The 14,002-nt window shown below is 40.5% G+C and overlaps 3 protein-coding genes across 5 annotated transcripts in view; all 3 read right to left on the reverse strand.

The window, feature by feature from the left end:
• The window catches only part of scp2a (sterol carrier protein 2a), a 17,784-nt gene extending 12,117 nt beyond the window's left edge, over window positions 1–5,667 (reverse strand). The window contains exons 1-9 of the mRNA XM_058066567.2: window positions 5,517–5,667; window positions 4,944–5,001; window positions 4,757–4,828; window positions 4,533–4,664; window positions 4,377–4,441; window positions 1,169–1,295; window positions 1,036–1,099; window positions 864–950; window positions 623–773 (exon numbers count right to left, since the gene is read on the reverse strand). Coding sequence (XP_057922550.2) covers window positions 623–773; window positions 864–950; window positions 1,036–1,099; window positions 1,169–1,295; window positions 4,377–4,441; window positions 4,533–4,664; window positions 4,757–4,828; window positions 4,944–5,001; window positions 5,517–5,570 — 810 coding nt within the window. The 5' untranslated portion in view covers window positions 5,571–5,667. The remainder of the gene's footprint in view (window positions 1–622; window positions 774–863; window positions 951–1,035; window positions 1,100–1,168; window positions 1,296–4,376; window positions 4,442–4,532; window positions 4,665–4,756; window positions 4,829–4,943; window positions 5,002–5,516) is intronic.
• A 462-nt stretch (window positions 5,668–6,129) lies between these two features.
• Window positions 6,130–7,801, reverse strand: czib (CXXC motif containing zinc binding protein). Of its 3 annotated transcripts, none has more exons than XM_058067586.2 (8): window positions 7,741–7,801; window positions 7,556–7,639; window positions 7,380–7,436; window positions 7,226–7,307; window positions 7,122–7,153; window positions 6,950–7,027; window positions 6,482–6,547; window positions 6,130–6,396 (listed from the first exon to the last, which is right to left on the reverse strand). In XM_058067586.2, exons 1-8 carry the CDS (start codon window positions 7,744–7,746, stop codon window positions 6,319–6,321), a joined length of 483 nt encoding a protein of 160 aa, XP_057923569.2. In that variant the 5' UTR covers window positions 7,747–7,801; the 3' UTR covers window positions 6,130–6,318. The 3 variants fall into 3 exon arrangements, with proteins under 3 accessions (XP_057923569.2, XP_078647109.1, XP_078647108.1); XM_078790983.1 differs by having other exon boundaries at window positions 7,122–7,167; XM_078790982.1 differs by having other exon boundaries at window positions 7,507–7,639; window positions 7,741–7,769.
• A 1,111-nt stretch (window positions 7,802–8,912) lies between these two features.
• uck2b (uridine-cytidine kinase 2b) lies at window positions 8,913–13,725 on the reverse strand. Its single transcript, XM_058066779.2, has 7 exons — window positions 13,559–13,725; window positions 11,697–11,856; window positions 11,063–11,159; window positions 10,770–10,912; window positions 9,604–9,701; window positions 9,482–9,530; window positions 8,913–9,400 (listed from the first exon to the last, which is right to left on the reverse strand). The coding sequence occupies exons 1-7, from the start codon at window positions 13,661–13,663 to the stop codon at window positions 9,264–9,266; spliced, it is 789 nt and encodes a 262-aa protein (XP_057922762.1). The 5' UTR covers window positions 13,664–13,725; the 3' UTR covers window positions 8,913–9,263.
• Window positions 13,726–14,002: the final 277 nt, after the last annotated feature.

Genomic DNA, 14,002 nt, shown 5'->3' on the forward strand with positions numbered 1-14,002 from the left:
AGATAAAGTACATCCTGTTAGCGTAATTGGTGACTCCAAATTGTCCATAGGTATGAACGTGAGTGTGAATGGTTGTTTGTCTATATGTGCCCTGTGATTGGCTGGCCACCAGTCCAGGGTGTACCCCGCCTCTCTCCCCAAAAGCATACCCCCGCGACTAGAGAATGAATGAATGAATGGACTCCTAATTTATAAATTGAAGATTTTCATAAGTAGAGCACAGAAAACCTGTTTACTACCTTCTAAATATGTGTTGTAACATTATTAGAGCCCCTTAGACATGAAATAACACCCCTATAGTCATCTTTACACTCATACTAACCAATATGGTAGATATAATCAGAGAAAATAATCAATTGTTGCAACAAATGTGTTCCGAACAGGACAGGAAGTGACGTTGGGGGTTCAGTGTTGATTTTTAGCTGGATTATGGCCACAGCAGTAGTCTTTGTTATTGGTAAGATGTCATTATTATTATTGTGCCTGTTGTCTTAAGCCTTTGATCAGATGATCAACAGCCTATTTCAGTTCAATGGCTGTTTGCATTACTGATATTTTTTTTTGACTCACAAATCAAACAGGAGTCCACAAATGAAAGGTGTTGCACAAAAACGTTCCTCACCATCTTAATGCAGCTGTTTTCATCAAATGTAGTGGCCATGTCAGTCACCATCTCCTGGGCCAGGATCTCCACTGCTTGCTTCTCCAGACGGTGCTCCCTGACAAAGTCCTCGCTGGCCAGAACTGCAGCACCGGCACCATCTGAAGTGGGGCTGATGGGAGAATAATAAAAGATTTATTCTATCATGGTTTTATTTAGTTTCAGCTACGCTTTTCTGGGCAAATGGAAGTGAGAGCCTTACCAGCATTGCAGCAACGTCAAGAACTCAAACACCTTCCTTGACTTCATCACCTGCTCCAAAGTGTACTCATCCTGGAATTGAGAATAACTACACACACAAATACACATTCCTAGCTTAACACCGAACCAGAGACTCTCTGAAATACGTTGTGTGTCGCTTGATTGCAACTTACGGGTTGTTGGTGGAATGTTTGTGGTTTTTCCAGGCGATTTTGGCAAAGTGCTCCGGCTTTGTGCCTGGAAATGATTCTGATGAGCAATCAACAATTGATTTTAAATGCATTCCCTCTATAATTAAGCTATTACCATATTTCTCCATGTGCTCCCTGCCGGCGTTGCCAAACATCTGCGCCGCGGGCGGAGCTGCCGCCATGCCGTAACGGTTTATCATCACCTCCATGTGCTTGTCCATTGGACTGGTCCTATCCATGTACTAACAGGAGAAATATTTGAGTGGTTTCTCGCTATATACAGTTGCAGACAAGTTTGCATACACTCATTACATGCATGAAGGTCATATTGAATGATAGATTTCTGATTTCTAAAACCAAGAACTAGGTGCACCAATTACAAATTACACATACATCTCCTTCTTAGATCTTCACTTAATTTCTTGGACACTTTTTTTCTTGGAGCCATTGCTCTTGAGCATCAGTCCGTCCATTGAGTGCTGTCAAACTAATTATAATTTCTGGTGTGCAAGCCGCACCCAGTCAATTTAGAAAGAAAGCCAGATATTAAAAAAAACATATGTAAGCTGAAGCGGACTATCAGTGTAAAAGGTTAACTCATGGTGTCATCATAAAAAAAAACCTAAAGTCATCACACGGCAACTTAACACCCATTATTTTTACCTGTTTTTACCCATTATTTTTATTTCATTTTGCTGGGACAAAATGCATTACGGAAAGATATTTAAATAGTTGTTGAGTTGCTGTGTGATGAGTTTAGTGATCTTTGCAAGATGACAGCATGAGTCAAACTACCGAGTAATGGCCTGTGGCAATTTCCAATGGGTTGACATGCTTGGTGAGTTTTTCCGTAGCTCATTATTTGCTCCTTTCAAAGAGCTACCTTGTCCTTGTGGCACCACAATATGCCATTTTGTGATGTGGACAAGTGTGGCTTATAGTGCGGTTCAGCTTATATATGTATAAATCTGTTTTTCTCTCTAAATTTATTGAGTGCGGCTTTCTTTCCATAATGCATTTTTTCAGAGCAAAGCATTTGTCCTTCTATCCATAATTGATTATTTTTTTAAATTAGTACTTGTAGCTTCACTAACGGGGCTTGGCCTTTTCAAATTAAAGGACCTTCAACACTACCGACTGACATATTGTGGTGAATATACAGTGAAGAAAATAAGTATTTGAACACCCTGCTATTTTGCTATTTCTCCCACTTAGAAATCATGGAGGGGTCTGAAATTTTCATCGTAGGTGCATGTCCACTGTGAGAGAGATAAACTAAAAAGAAAAATCCAGAAATCACAATGCATGATTTTTTAACAATTTATTTGTGTGATACAGCTGCAAATAAGTATTTGAACACCTGAGAAAATGAATGTTAATATTTGGTACAGTAGCCTTTGTTTGCTATTACAGAGGTCAAACGTTTCCTGTAGTTTTTCACCAGGTTTGCACACACTGCAGGAGGGATCTTGGCCCACTCCTCCACACAGATCTTCTCTAGATCAGTCAGGTTTCTGGGCTGTCGCTGAGAAACACGGAGTTTGAGCTCCCTCCAAAGATTTTCGATTGGGTTCAGGTCTGGAGACTGGCTGGGCCATGCTAGAACCTTGATATGCTTCTTACGGAGCCACTCCTTGGTTTTCCTGGCTGTGTGCTTCGGGTCGTTGTCGTGTTGGAAGACCCAGCCACGACCCATCTTCAATGCTCTGACAGAGGGAAGGAGGTTGTTCCCCAAAATCTCACAATACACGGCCCCAGTCATCCTCTCTTTAATGCAGTGCACTCGTCCTGTCCCATGTGCAGAAAAACACCCCCAAAGCATGATGCTACCACCCCCATGCTTCACAGTAGGGATGGTGTTCTTCGGATTGTACTCTTCATTCTTCTTCCTCCAAACACGCTTATTGGAATTATGACCAAAAAGTTCTATTTTGGTCTCATCTGACCATAAAACTTTCTCCCATGACTCCTCTGTATCATCCAAATGGTCATATGCAAACTTAAGACGGGCCTTGACATGTGCTGGTTTAAGCAGGGGAACCTTTCGTGCCATGCATGATTTCACATCATGACGTCTTAGTGTATTACCTACAGTAACCTTGGAAACGGTGGTCCCAGCTCTTTTCAGGTCATTGACCAAGTCCTGTCGTGTAGTTCTGGGCTGATTCCTCACCTTTCTTAGAATCATTGAGACCCCACGAGGTGATATCTTGCATGGGGCTCCACTCCGATTGAGATTGACCGTCATGTTTAGCTTCTTCCATTTTCTAATGATAGCTCCAACAGTGGACCTTTTTTCACCAAGCTGCTTGGTAATTGCTCCGTAGCCCTTTCCAGCCTTGTGGAGGTGTACAATTTTGTCTCTGGTGTCTTTGGACAGCTCTTTGGTCTTCGCCATGTTACAAGTTAAAGTCTTACTGATTGTATGGGGTGGACAGGTGTCTTTATGCAGCTAACGACCTCAAACAGGTGCATCTGATTCAGGATGATACATGGAGTGCAGGTGGACTTCTAATGGGCAGACTAACAGGTCTTTCAGGGTCAGAATTCTAGATGATACACAGGTGTTCAAATACTTATTTGCAGCTGTATCACACAAATAAATTGTTAAAAAATCATGCATTGTGATTTCTGGATTTTTCTTTTTAGTTTATCTCTCTCACAGTGGACATGCACCTACGATGAAAATTTCAGACCCCTCCATGATTTCTAAGTGGGAGAAATAGCAAAATAGCAGGGTGTTCAAATACTTATTTTCTTCACTGTATGTATGTATCGAGCCAGCATGAATCATCTTGACTAAATAATATCCAAAATCATTGATTTACAACCAAAATGCTTGTGGAATAAAATACATTTTTCTTGGTTTTGGTCACTAATAAGGAAAAAGTACGTCAGAAGTGCAGATTGGCTATAGTTTTCAAGATACTAGTATTGGGTCAAAGTAGGAAATGTATGCAAAATAAAGCAAAAACTGTAGTAGTGAGAATTAGTAGTCTACAAGCTATCTGAAAGCCTATCTGCACACTCCAATACATTCATTTTAATATGCCTACAGTTTTTACTTTTTTTTTTTTATTTGCAGAAATCTCTCTCTTGGAAGTGGACAAAATGCATGCATGTTGAGAAATTCTTGGAAATTTCTTGGAAATGACAAGGCAGATGATTATAAGCAGCTGGTGGTATTTTGTTATGCCAAAATGTTGGCCCTTCTTTTTAACAACTGAAGACTCACAACTTTTTTTCCACCTTGGTGGAGGACCATTGTTGTTTTATGTTGTTTGTGTTGTGCAAAAGTATGTGTGTTATTTTTTAGTTTTCACCTTGGAGGACAAAGAGCCTCTCTCCATCTTCTCAAATCCAAGAGCAAGTACACAATCTGAAAGACCTGTAAAGGCAGACGATTGATTATGATTTCTCTCAGATTTTTTCCATCTGGTAGGACTGGAAACGAGCAGAGTTCCTCTTCTTCAACACACCTCCCTGAATCAGCTGTCGGGCCATGAAGAGCGCCGTGGAGCCCGTGGAGCAGTTGTTATTGACGTTAGTGATGGGGATGCCGGTCAAGCCCAGGCTGTGGTAAATGGCCCTCTGCCCACATGTGGAGTCCCCTGAGATGGTAACATAGAGAAGATGCAGCATAATCATAATTGACTGTAAATACTAAAAACATTGCATTTGACTCAAATATTATGAATATTACCATAGACATATCCCACACAGGCTTGTTCTATTGCAGAATATGGGATTCCTGCATCTGCAAGAGCCTTTTGACCTACAAAAGAATTCAGATATGCAGTCAAGAATAATTATCCAATCGGACGTGGACTTTCAACTATGTGGCAATGTCAGAGCAATGTCCAAATTCGGAATTCTGTTAAGACACGCACCAGCTTCCTTGGCCATGTCAGGGTAGTCATAGTCACCACGGGCCCCAGGCTTGTCAAACTGTAGCAACAATACACATCAACACCACATGTTATATTGTTTTGTAGTATTGTTTTGAAGTAAAAATGTAACAGATTGAAATACATGCATGTCATTCGAATTGTCATTCGAATTGTGTACATGACTCACAAGTCATGTAGCACTTTGTATGCATAGAGAATACATTTACAGGAGAAATATTGAATTGCAAACGCAGAACACAACTTCAGAGGACATAAAGTCGGATGCCAAATGACCTTTAACACAGCTCAGGTATTTGTGTTGGACATGAACTATGGACTAGTAGTCGACGTTCGTCCAGCAACAGTTGTCAACACAACGCACGAATTTATGTTTGATCAAACTAATTCATTAAATTATTTTAAAGAGCTTCCAACACAATTTAAAGATCTTAAATCACTTTGAGAAAACTTCGTTGATGTCTTCATAACTACGTTACAGACGCACATAGCTAATACTGCTACTGACATATGTTCAAACATTGAAACATACATATTTTAGGGGGCTTAAATTACCTTTGTCATACCAACTCCGATGACAAAAACCCTGTTTTTATTCCGAGGAGCCATGGTGAGTCGCTGTCAGGAGGTGGACAACAACAATGTGACTAGCATTTGCTATTGAACGGCAGGTCACGAACCACTTCCGGTTACGACTTTGGGAAAGATCGTCTATTAAAAGACCGGAGATGACGCGTCACCCTGTGTTTGTTATTACTCATGTCTCGATTTTTAAAATAATTTTATTATTCGATTACATTGGTTGAAAGTGTAACTCTAGTCACTAAATGACGCTAATTTAATTTTAATTTTCAGCTTTGGTCGGTGTCATTCAAAAGTAGCTTCCACTACAGTAAATAATCAGCAGAGTGAGTGCTCTGCTCGTTTAAGTCCTCAACAAAGCAGTTTCGGTTCAAAGTATAGCATTATCTTGTAAAAAAAAAAAAAAGCTCTATTATGCAGATACATGTAACAAAGTTTCCAGTAGTTATCTGTATACACATTACCTGTGTAGGAAGTACATCATTGAATACAATACTATATACTGCTTACAGTCAAAGGTGGAATAACCATATCTTGTGTGACAACCACATATGCAATAAAAATCCTCAAAACAGTGTTTGTTCCTCCTCAACTTTATTTTATATTTTTTTTAAAAAGCTGTGAACATACTGAATAAAGCCATTGTTGTTCATATTTCATGTTGATGCCTGTCACACCTATTGTTAAGCCAAGGTGTGAGACTCCAGCTTCCATCCACCCCGAAACATCACCGATGACACTCGGCCATAGTGGTCATTCGCCCGATCATGTGACATCAGCACTTGATGAACTGGTGTGTGACCTCATATATCCCCACTGATTCGCTGACTTTCTCATCATAGTCTGTCCAATCCTGAAACGTGGACCACAAATGTAAATATCTATGAACATATAAAAAAGTTGCCAAAATTATTTTCCAAAAATGTTGAATGACTTACTTTTTCTAGTAGCGTTATTTCAGGAAACTGCGTTCCAGACTCTGCTCCCTGTGCAGCAAAGCCAGCCTGATGTGGGTGCAAAATGAAAAATATACATTTTATTGGAAATGTTGTGAATATTTAATGTATAGGTCTTTTCTATTTGTCTGTTTTACTACATTTTTGGCCAATATGGCATATTTTGTTGAAATACTGTAATACTAATCTGAAAGGTTCACAGATTCACCCGTAAAGAAGACACTTTTTATCCATAGCTTTTTATTTATTTATTGAGTAACTAAGTGCGCCAATTGAAATAGTTCTTGTCTTGGTAATATTGTAGTGGATCGCCCCCTGTTGGCATTGATTTAGAATGCAATTCAAAAGGCCCTTCTCAAGTTCAAGTTCCAATCTGTGTGTGAGTGCTTATATACGTGCATAGAAAAATGCAAATTAAGTTAAGTAAAAACAAAAATATTTGGTTCTTACTTGTGGCTGGAAGTCAACGGGCTCCATACCTCGACATTCAAACTGTACCATTGTCTTGAACCGCTCACTGTCCTCAGCCTAGATCAATGTGAACGTTGGATTAAGTTAATGCACTAAATCTGATATCCTTTTGAAAATCAGCAACTATAAAAGAATTTCAATGTGCGCTTACATTATAAGGTGTAATCGTGTCTCCCAGAATATCTGTATGAGGACAGTTTTATCTATTATAAGTGTGCACATAGAAGAAATTGACATGAAACAAGAAGCTCTTACCGATTGAGTTTTCCCTGGAGCAAAGTTTACACTTCTGCACCATGCTGGCACTTCCTCTTCCTCCTTTCAATGGTGTACTTTCCTAAACATGCATTACAAATATAGATAGTTTTAAACATACGTCACTGAGCGAGCTATTTATTGTCATTCTTACCGCTTGGGTTATATATTGCCATTTATCGGGAATCTCTCCACAGTTTCCACACTTGAGCTAATTGCAAAGCAAATAAAAGGCTAAAATGTAGATTATTATGGTGAAAACAAAATGCCGTTATACATACGTGGATGTGTTCTGATCTCGCAAGCATGCTAGCTTGACAGACATGCTACCTTCAGAAACCAGCGAAAGTCGTCACCCACTGGTCTCACATTGGTTAGGTTCTCCAGCGTAGCTTTGAACTGGAGCCCGAATTTCTGTTGCGAGAACGACAAAGAAAACAGTTGACTGTAAATGTAGACATTATTCGTTCAGCTGTTTCAATGTTTACAATGAGGCATGCAGAAGCTCTACGTACCACCATCTTGGCTTCCCTGTCGCTTTCAGGGACGCTCGGTAAATTGCAGTTTTCACAAAATAAGAACAATCGTTCTTGCATTAAAATATATTAAATAATTGTTTTGTGAATATTAAATAATTGTTTTGTTATGTTTCATTCACATATCCTATTGCTTTTTTCAATTGTGTAAAAAAAAATATTGAAACCAACATTAAATGATCTGACTCTCGCCAATGCGCATGCGTGATTATACTCACGTAATGAACGGTCTGGCTGGTCAACACATTAAATACGTCGGTGTATTTACCTAAGATTGCTAGTGATGCTTCAGTAAAAATCATGTACTTGTGCCACCCCGTGTATAGATTGTCTTTAAAAGGGCGTACGTCACTGTAAATTGTACAAATAGCCAATCAAAATAATCACACAAGACACTTTGCCACATCATTTTATTGGCTACTTAACAATGCCATCCAGTCAGTCATTCACAATGAACATATTCAAGTTTTACTGTACAAATAATTCAGTCGCATTATACAAAATAAATACACAACACGTAATAGAAAAACCTTTCAAAGCTATTTTATTGTACCCGGAAGTCCTCCCGGAAACTGGCGTGGATACTTGCTGTGCACGTTAACCTGAGGCAACTTTATGGAGGCATTGTGGTGGATCTTGGTGGCTTACGGCCACAGATATTGCTGTGGCAGCAACGTTTGCAGAGCAAAAGACCTTTACAAACCTGAGTATACATCAACCCTACTAAACGTTAGTTCCCAATTAAAGCTAAGTTAATCTTTTTAACCTGGGATACAACTATATAAAGCAATGTGTGGAATGCATCCAATTTTAACAGCCATACCAAATTATTACACTAGTTCATTTGCATAAGTGGAGAGGTGTAGGTCAGGTGCTTGTTATATAGTGTTTCTGCTGCTGCGAACAACGTTACGTTACAAATGCTGTAGTGTTAAACAATACACTTCACAACACAAGGGAACACTGAAAAACTAAAAAAAAAATCCCAAGATTGTCAAACTAACAAAAAGTGCAACTTGGATTTCTTCAAACTTGTCTTCTAGATCGCAACTGATCCAAATGAACATTTTACCACTCCAAAATTATTGGAGGTTCAAGTTTTATCAGAGTATTATATTAATGTCATATGGTAATATATTAGAAAAAAAACAAACATTCCCCCTCTTTTATTTGTCGTCAGCATGAACTGAAGGGGATACATTGAAACAAAAGATAAGCTTCCAAGGAAAACGCATGGTTGTCCATTAAACCCCAAGGTCATCATGTCCTCTGTAACCCTCCTGACATAAATGCCAACCCCAAAATTCAACAATTACAATGAATGTAACTAATATCAAGGAGTAGTCATAGTAATAAAAAGGCATTTGGATTCTTTATGCAAATCTTTCTTTTCCCTCTCACTCATCTTAAATACAGTGATGCCAAAACAAGGCATTATTTACAGCGCTGGCCACCCAAACACCCCCACCCCTCTCCGCCCTGGGAAGAGAGGTGCGGCGAGGTCAATGCGGCCGGCTGCTGGATTCGGATGTCCGTCGCTGCCGCGGGGTGCTGTGACCGTTGGTGCAGCCGTTGTGACGCTTACTCAGGCCGCCGTTGAGAATGTCTTGAATGTGCTGGACGATCAAGTTGATGGCCACTGGAGGAAAGGGGAGGGAGAGTGAATGAGGTAACTGGTAAGAGATACGGAGGGAGGCGGTTCCACAATATGCGACTTTACCAAGATTATCTGCTCCTCGTGGAATAATCACATCAGCGTACTTCTTCGTCTAGTGGAGGGAAACAAAACACGGAGGGTGTCAAAAATGTGAACAGTACAAGCGTCCGCGTCAGGTCACATACTGGTAAGCAGAACTCCTCAAAGGCCGGTTTTACAAAAGTGATGTACTGTGCCAGCACTTGTTCCAGCTCTCGCCCACGCTCTCCGATGTCTCTCAGAACTGAGCAGAAAAAGAACATGCAGCAAGGACAAATAAGTCACACAGTAGGGTGTGGTTAAACCCAACAGTGATTCATTCAGTACATGAATAGTATTGTTTGCCAACCTGGAAATGACATGAAAGCGGACTGGAGGACATTACATATAATTATACATCTTTTTAAAATCATTACTCTGGATTTTTCAAGCACGTGTTTAGGAGTTTTAGAACATTTGGTATGAATGTATTGACATTTTAATATATATGACTAAATTTTAATCTTGTGATATCTACTTTACGTCAAACCTACCACCGATTGTTGAACTGCTGTGTCACTCAATACAACACACTTGTCATCTGACAAACAAAACTCTTCACACAGCAACTTAACACCTATCACACCCATGAAATATACAAACATGTACCAAAAGGCTATTTCACTCATGATGCATTGCATCTGACCAAGGTATTAAGTGGTGCCTGTTGGGGGCACTACAATGACATCGGCCTCCTCTGGTGGACAGAGGCAGCACCGCAACTCCATCCATCCATTTTCTATGCTGCTTTTCCTCCATTGAAATGCTTTGTTCAGACGCAATGCATTTTGGGAAAACTTTAAAATACTTGTTAAAAGTGCTTGTTTGCATATTTGTTATTACATATGTTAAGTTACTGTGTGATGAGTTTAGTGGTCTATGTAAGATGACACTGGGGCAGACTGTTAGATTGAGTGATAACGATCTGCAATTGCCAATGGGTTGGCAAGCTCTTTGGGCTCTTTGTTTTTTTCAGGGCTCGTCATTGGCTCCTGTCAAACTAAAAAAGGATTGTGGTTGAGCACGCTTTTAAAGTATAGTAGATAATGAAAGTTACATTCCAACGATTGGAGCCAATGGGTAACATTCGTGAGTAATTGACACGTATAAAACATCTATTTTTTGCCACAAGGCTCACACCCCCTCCCGAAAAATGTACGTTCTCCCCAGATTTCAGCTCAACGCTTTCAATAAAAGTGACTTGGTATTATTACATTAGATTTAACTCCAGAAACCACCACCCCCCCATGCACGTGATGTCGGTTTCACACACCTCTACGGGAGAGTCGGGTGTCTGGATCCGTGTCAACAAACAACTTCATTTTAAACAGGTCCCGGATCTCCTGCGAGTAGAACATCAGGATGCCCTCAAACAGGACCACGTCAGCCGGATACACTGTAATAAACTCGTCCTTCCTGAAACACACAGACACATTTCCGGGCCTCTGTGTCTTTGTTCAGGTAAATCAATTAAAATCACAGCATACAAGTTACACGTGGCATAACTGAGTGCGCCCACAATTGCGGTAAACAAGCACATATGGGAAACAGCCAAGGTGTGCTCACCTGGAATGAGTGACGAAGTCATAAACTGGAATCTGGACCGTCTTCCCCTGCAGAATGTGTCTGAGTGTCTGCATGATCAGTTCATTGTCAAAGGCATCTGAAGGCAAGCAAGGAAAGGAAACACATGCTCAGCTTTTCTTAACCCAGGCACACGGACACGTGGAGCGTGGGGGATCCCGCAGCACGTTTGGTAACCCAGCAACTCGTTACACCAGCTGTTTGGTTCAGTCTCAGAGCAGGTGCCGCTGGCATAAGGCATGCTGACTGTATGATAAGGGAGTAAAAGACGTTGCAAAAATGGAGTCTGCACTTCTGCAATGCATGGGGAAAAAAGATAAGGACTTTTCTCCCAGGCATTTACAGTGAGAAAATATGGAATTGTGCCCTCTTTAATGTGCGTTTCTTCATATTAGACCCTAGCTCATCTCTGTTCTCCCTCATCAGGTCTAGTTCATGTTTTATTTTGCTGATAAATCATGGTCAATTATGCAAATTCAAAAATTATATCACTGTGCCTGCCACAAACAGCTTTTTGGAAACACTGTCAAATGTAGGTATTTTTATCTAAATAACATATATGAGCCACTTTCTGTGAACACATGCTTAAGAAAGAACAGTGAAATACGTGTTTTACCTGGATGGTCAAAGTTGTACTGGCCCTTAAGTGCCTTGGCTTTCTGGTCGGGGGTCAGCACCTTGTAAAAGCTGTCCTGGCTGAGGATGGCCACCTGCCTCTGGTGGTGGTCAATCTTGTTCTGGCCCAGCAGCTCCATGATCTTCTCACACACCGACGACTGCAAACACAAGTCAATGTAATATTTTTTTGGGTGCGTATTTGTAATTTCACATCCATAATCAGCCACTTTTGCTCGATTTAAAAAGGAATCTATTAGTCTGATGCGAGTACATGTGAAGTTTCCGTTCCTGCCGTTGTTGAAAACTGCCCGGTCGGAGACCTTGTGTGTCCTCGTTGACCTGGCACAACTGAATAAGTCACCGGGTGAATGCTGACAGGACATTCTGCAGGCTGCACGAGGCTGTGCTGCTTTTGTTTTCATCGAATGGAGCCAGAAAAATGTCAGATGCTCCCTGACAACCAAAAGCTTAACTCAGATGCAGATTTTTTTTTTAATTAATGCAAGGTAATATTTGTTTGAAAAGATGAGCACTGCCCACATTAGCTGCCTTCAGTATGATACATTGCAGTTCTACAACAAACACCAAAAAACATTATTACGTTTTAAATAGTTCTTTGGATCAGCTGAGAACTTGATTGCCTGACACTTAATGGATATTAGTCATTCATCTGCAATAAGGATGTTTGATTTAAATCAAAACAAGGCAGTGCCTTGCTGCAATATCAAGCCGCCCACTTTCATACAAGCAGGCTAAAATTACATCATGCAATCAAAGCAGCAGCGATGATGTCACACTGGGAGGCAGCCACAAAATTCTCATTGGCATTTTATTTTCAAGAGGCAAGTTTGGTGTCAGGTCATGCATGAAAGGGGAAAAGTTATCCTCATGTTACAACATACAGCACAATAAACGAGGTTGTATTGTGCCCCTGGGAGTGTCTGTGTTTAACCAGTTTCATGGTTAAGAAAACACCAGATGCCAAATTGCCTCATTGACATACACTTATGTAATCATACTGGTTATGCCTGTGTTTTAGAAGACCGCGTTGGTATCTCCAGCATACCAGGAAGTAAAATAAATGTGCTTCATCTGAAACTAATTAAATTTGATTGGCTATAGAACTTGGGACTTTTCTCACAAAAAAATGGCGCTGGTTCGTCCATGTACATGATGCAAAAAATTAATGTGGGATTTTAAAGGGTTACTTAATTGTCAGTTTGATAAATTGTTTGCCGTATTTACCTTATATTGGTCTATATATAGAACAAAGGGACGTGAACGCGCACCGGCAAGCTTGGCTGGCCCATAATGTGGGTCATGCCTTCCTATACGATAGCCAACATACTACTTTCGTGGATAGTTAAAAGACAAAATGGAGACAAGCATTTATATTTTCGTATGAAACTATACCTCGTTTTTAAAGATAAATTATAATGCTCGTCAAGTGGATGGGGGGGATACATGGGACTGTTTACAAACAAGGCTGTGCTAGCTAAAACCTGCAAGCTAGCACTAGCTATTGTCTAAAATAGCCAGTTATGCTAGCGAGTGATGGAATGTGGCCTGGAAGCCAGCATTAGCTAAAATAATGGCTATCCACCAAAAACGGTTGTCAGGTTGGAGTCATGGTGAAAAACCCAAGTAAATTTTATTGCGAAAGAACAGAAGTGAAAATCACTACATGCTGTTCAATTGCACCGGGAGCGAAGCGGTTAAACAGATGAAAGAGCTGTCAATCAAGCGGCAAGAAAGCCACGCGGTCAACCGGCAGCCGCCTGCCGTGGACCGACGATTAACCTCAAAAACCCCGCATGACAATGCTTTAAACCCGTCGATTTATTAAGCGGGGATGCCAACCTTTCCGCTGGCGGTGCCTCCGGAGACACCGATGAGAAAAGGTTGTCGTATTACGTTGGTGTTCTCGCCCCGGTCCCGTATGTGTGTTTCAGTGTCGCCGGCCATAGTTGCAATGTGCTTCTGAGCCCGCTGTGCTGCAAGATCACTGCGACGAAGCTCCTCCCACTTTTACGAACAATGCTAACATATAAAATAAATTTACCAAAATATGTATATATCGTCAATTGTTTTGAATCGCCTGTAATTATTACAAAACTGACATTTAAACCATTTTTTAAATCAGACTATGCATTCTTATTTCCTGGTCATTAAAAAATTATATCCAATCACCTGCTTCGTCTTGTGACGCACTTCATATGTCCCGCCTCTCTGATGCTAACGGAACGTTTAAGGAATTACATAGGAAAGGGGTGGTATTGAGCGTATTTTAGGAACTATTGCATA

The sequence above is a fragment of the Doryrhamphus excisus genome, linkage group LG6 (genome assembly GCF_037039965.1).
Source record: "Doryrhamphus excisus strain RoL-2023G ecotype Guam linkage group LG6, RoL_Dexc_Guam_v1.1, whole genome shotgun sequence".
Taxonomy (NCBI): Eukaryota; Metazoa; Chordata; class Actinopteri; order Syngnathiformes; family Syngnathidae; genus Doryrhamphus; species Doryrhamphus excisus.

Excerpts from the sequence above, each read along its gene's own strand:
- czib (XM_058067586.2), bottom strand. Across the intron at positions 7,437-7,555 it reads ACTTTCGCTGGTTTCTGAAG|CTCAAGTGTGGAAACTGTGG; the intron begins GTAGCATGTCTG and ends CTTTGCAATTAG. Across the intron at positions 6,397-6,481 it reads AAATAACGCTACTAGAAAAA|GATTGGACAGACTATGATGA; the intron begins GTAAGTCATTCA and ends TCCACGTTTCAG.
- uck2b (XM_058066779.2), bottom strand. The coding sequence starts at position 13,663 with ATGGCCGGCGACACTGAAACACACATACGGGACCGGGGCGAGAACACC. Across the intron at positions 9,702-10,769 it reads CACCCGACTCTCCCGTAGAG|TTCTGAGAGACATCGGAGAG; the intron begins GTGTGTGAAACC and ends TTTTCTGCTCAG. Across the intron at positions 9,531-9,603 it reads TTGAGGAGTTCTGCTTACCA|ACGAAGAAGTACGCTGATGT; the intron begins GTATGTGACCTG and ends TCCCTCCACTAG.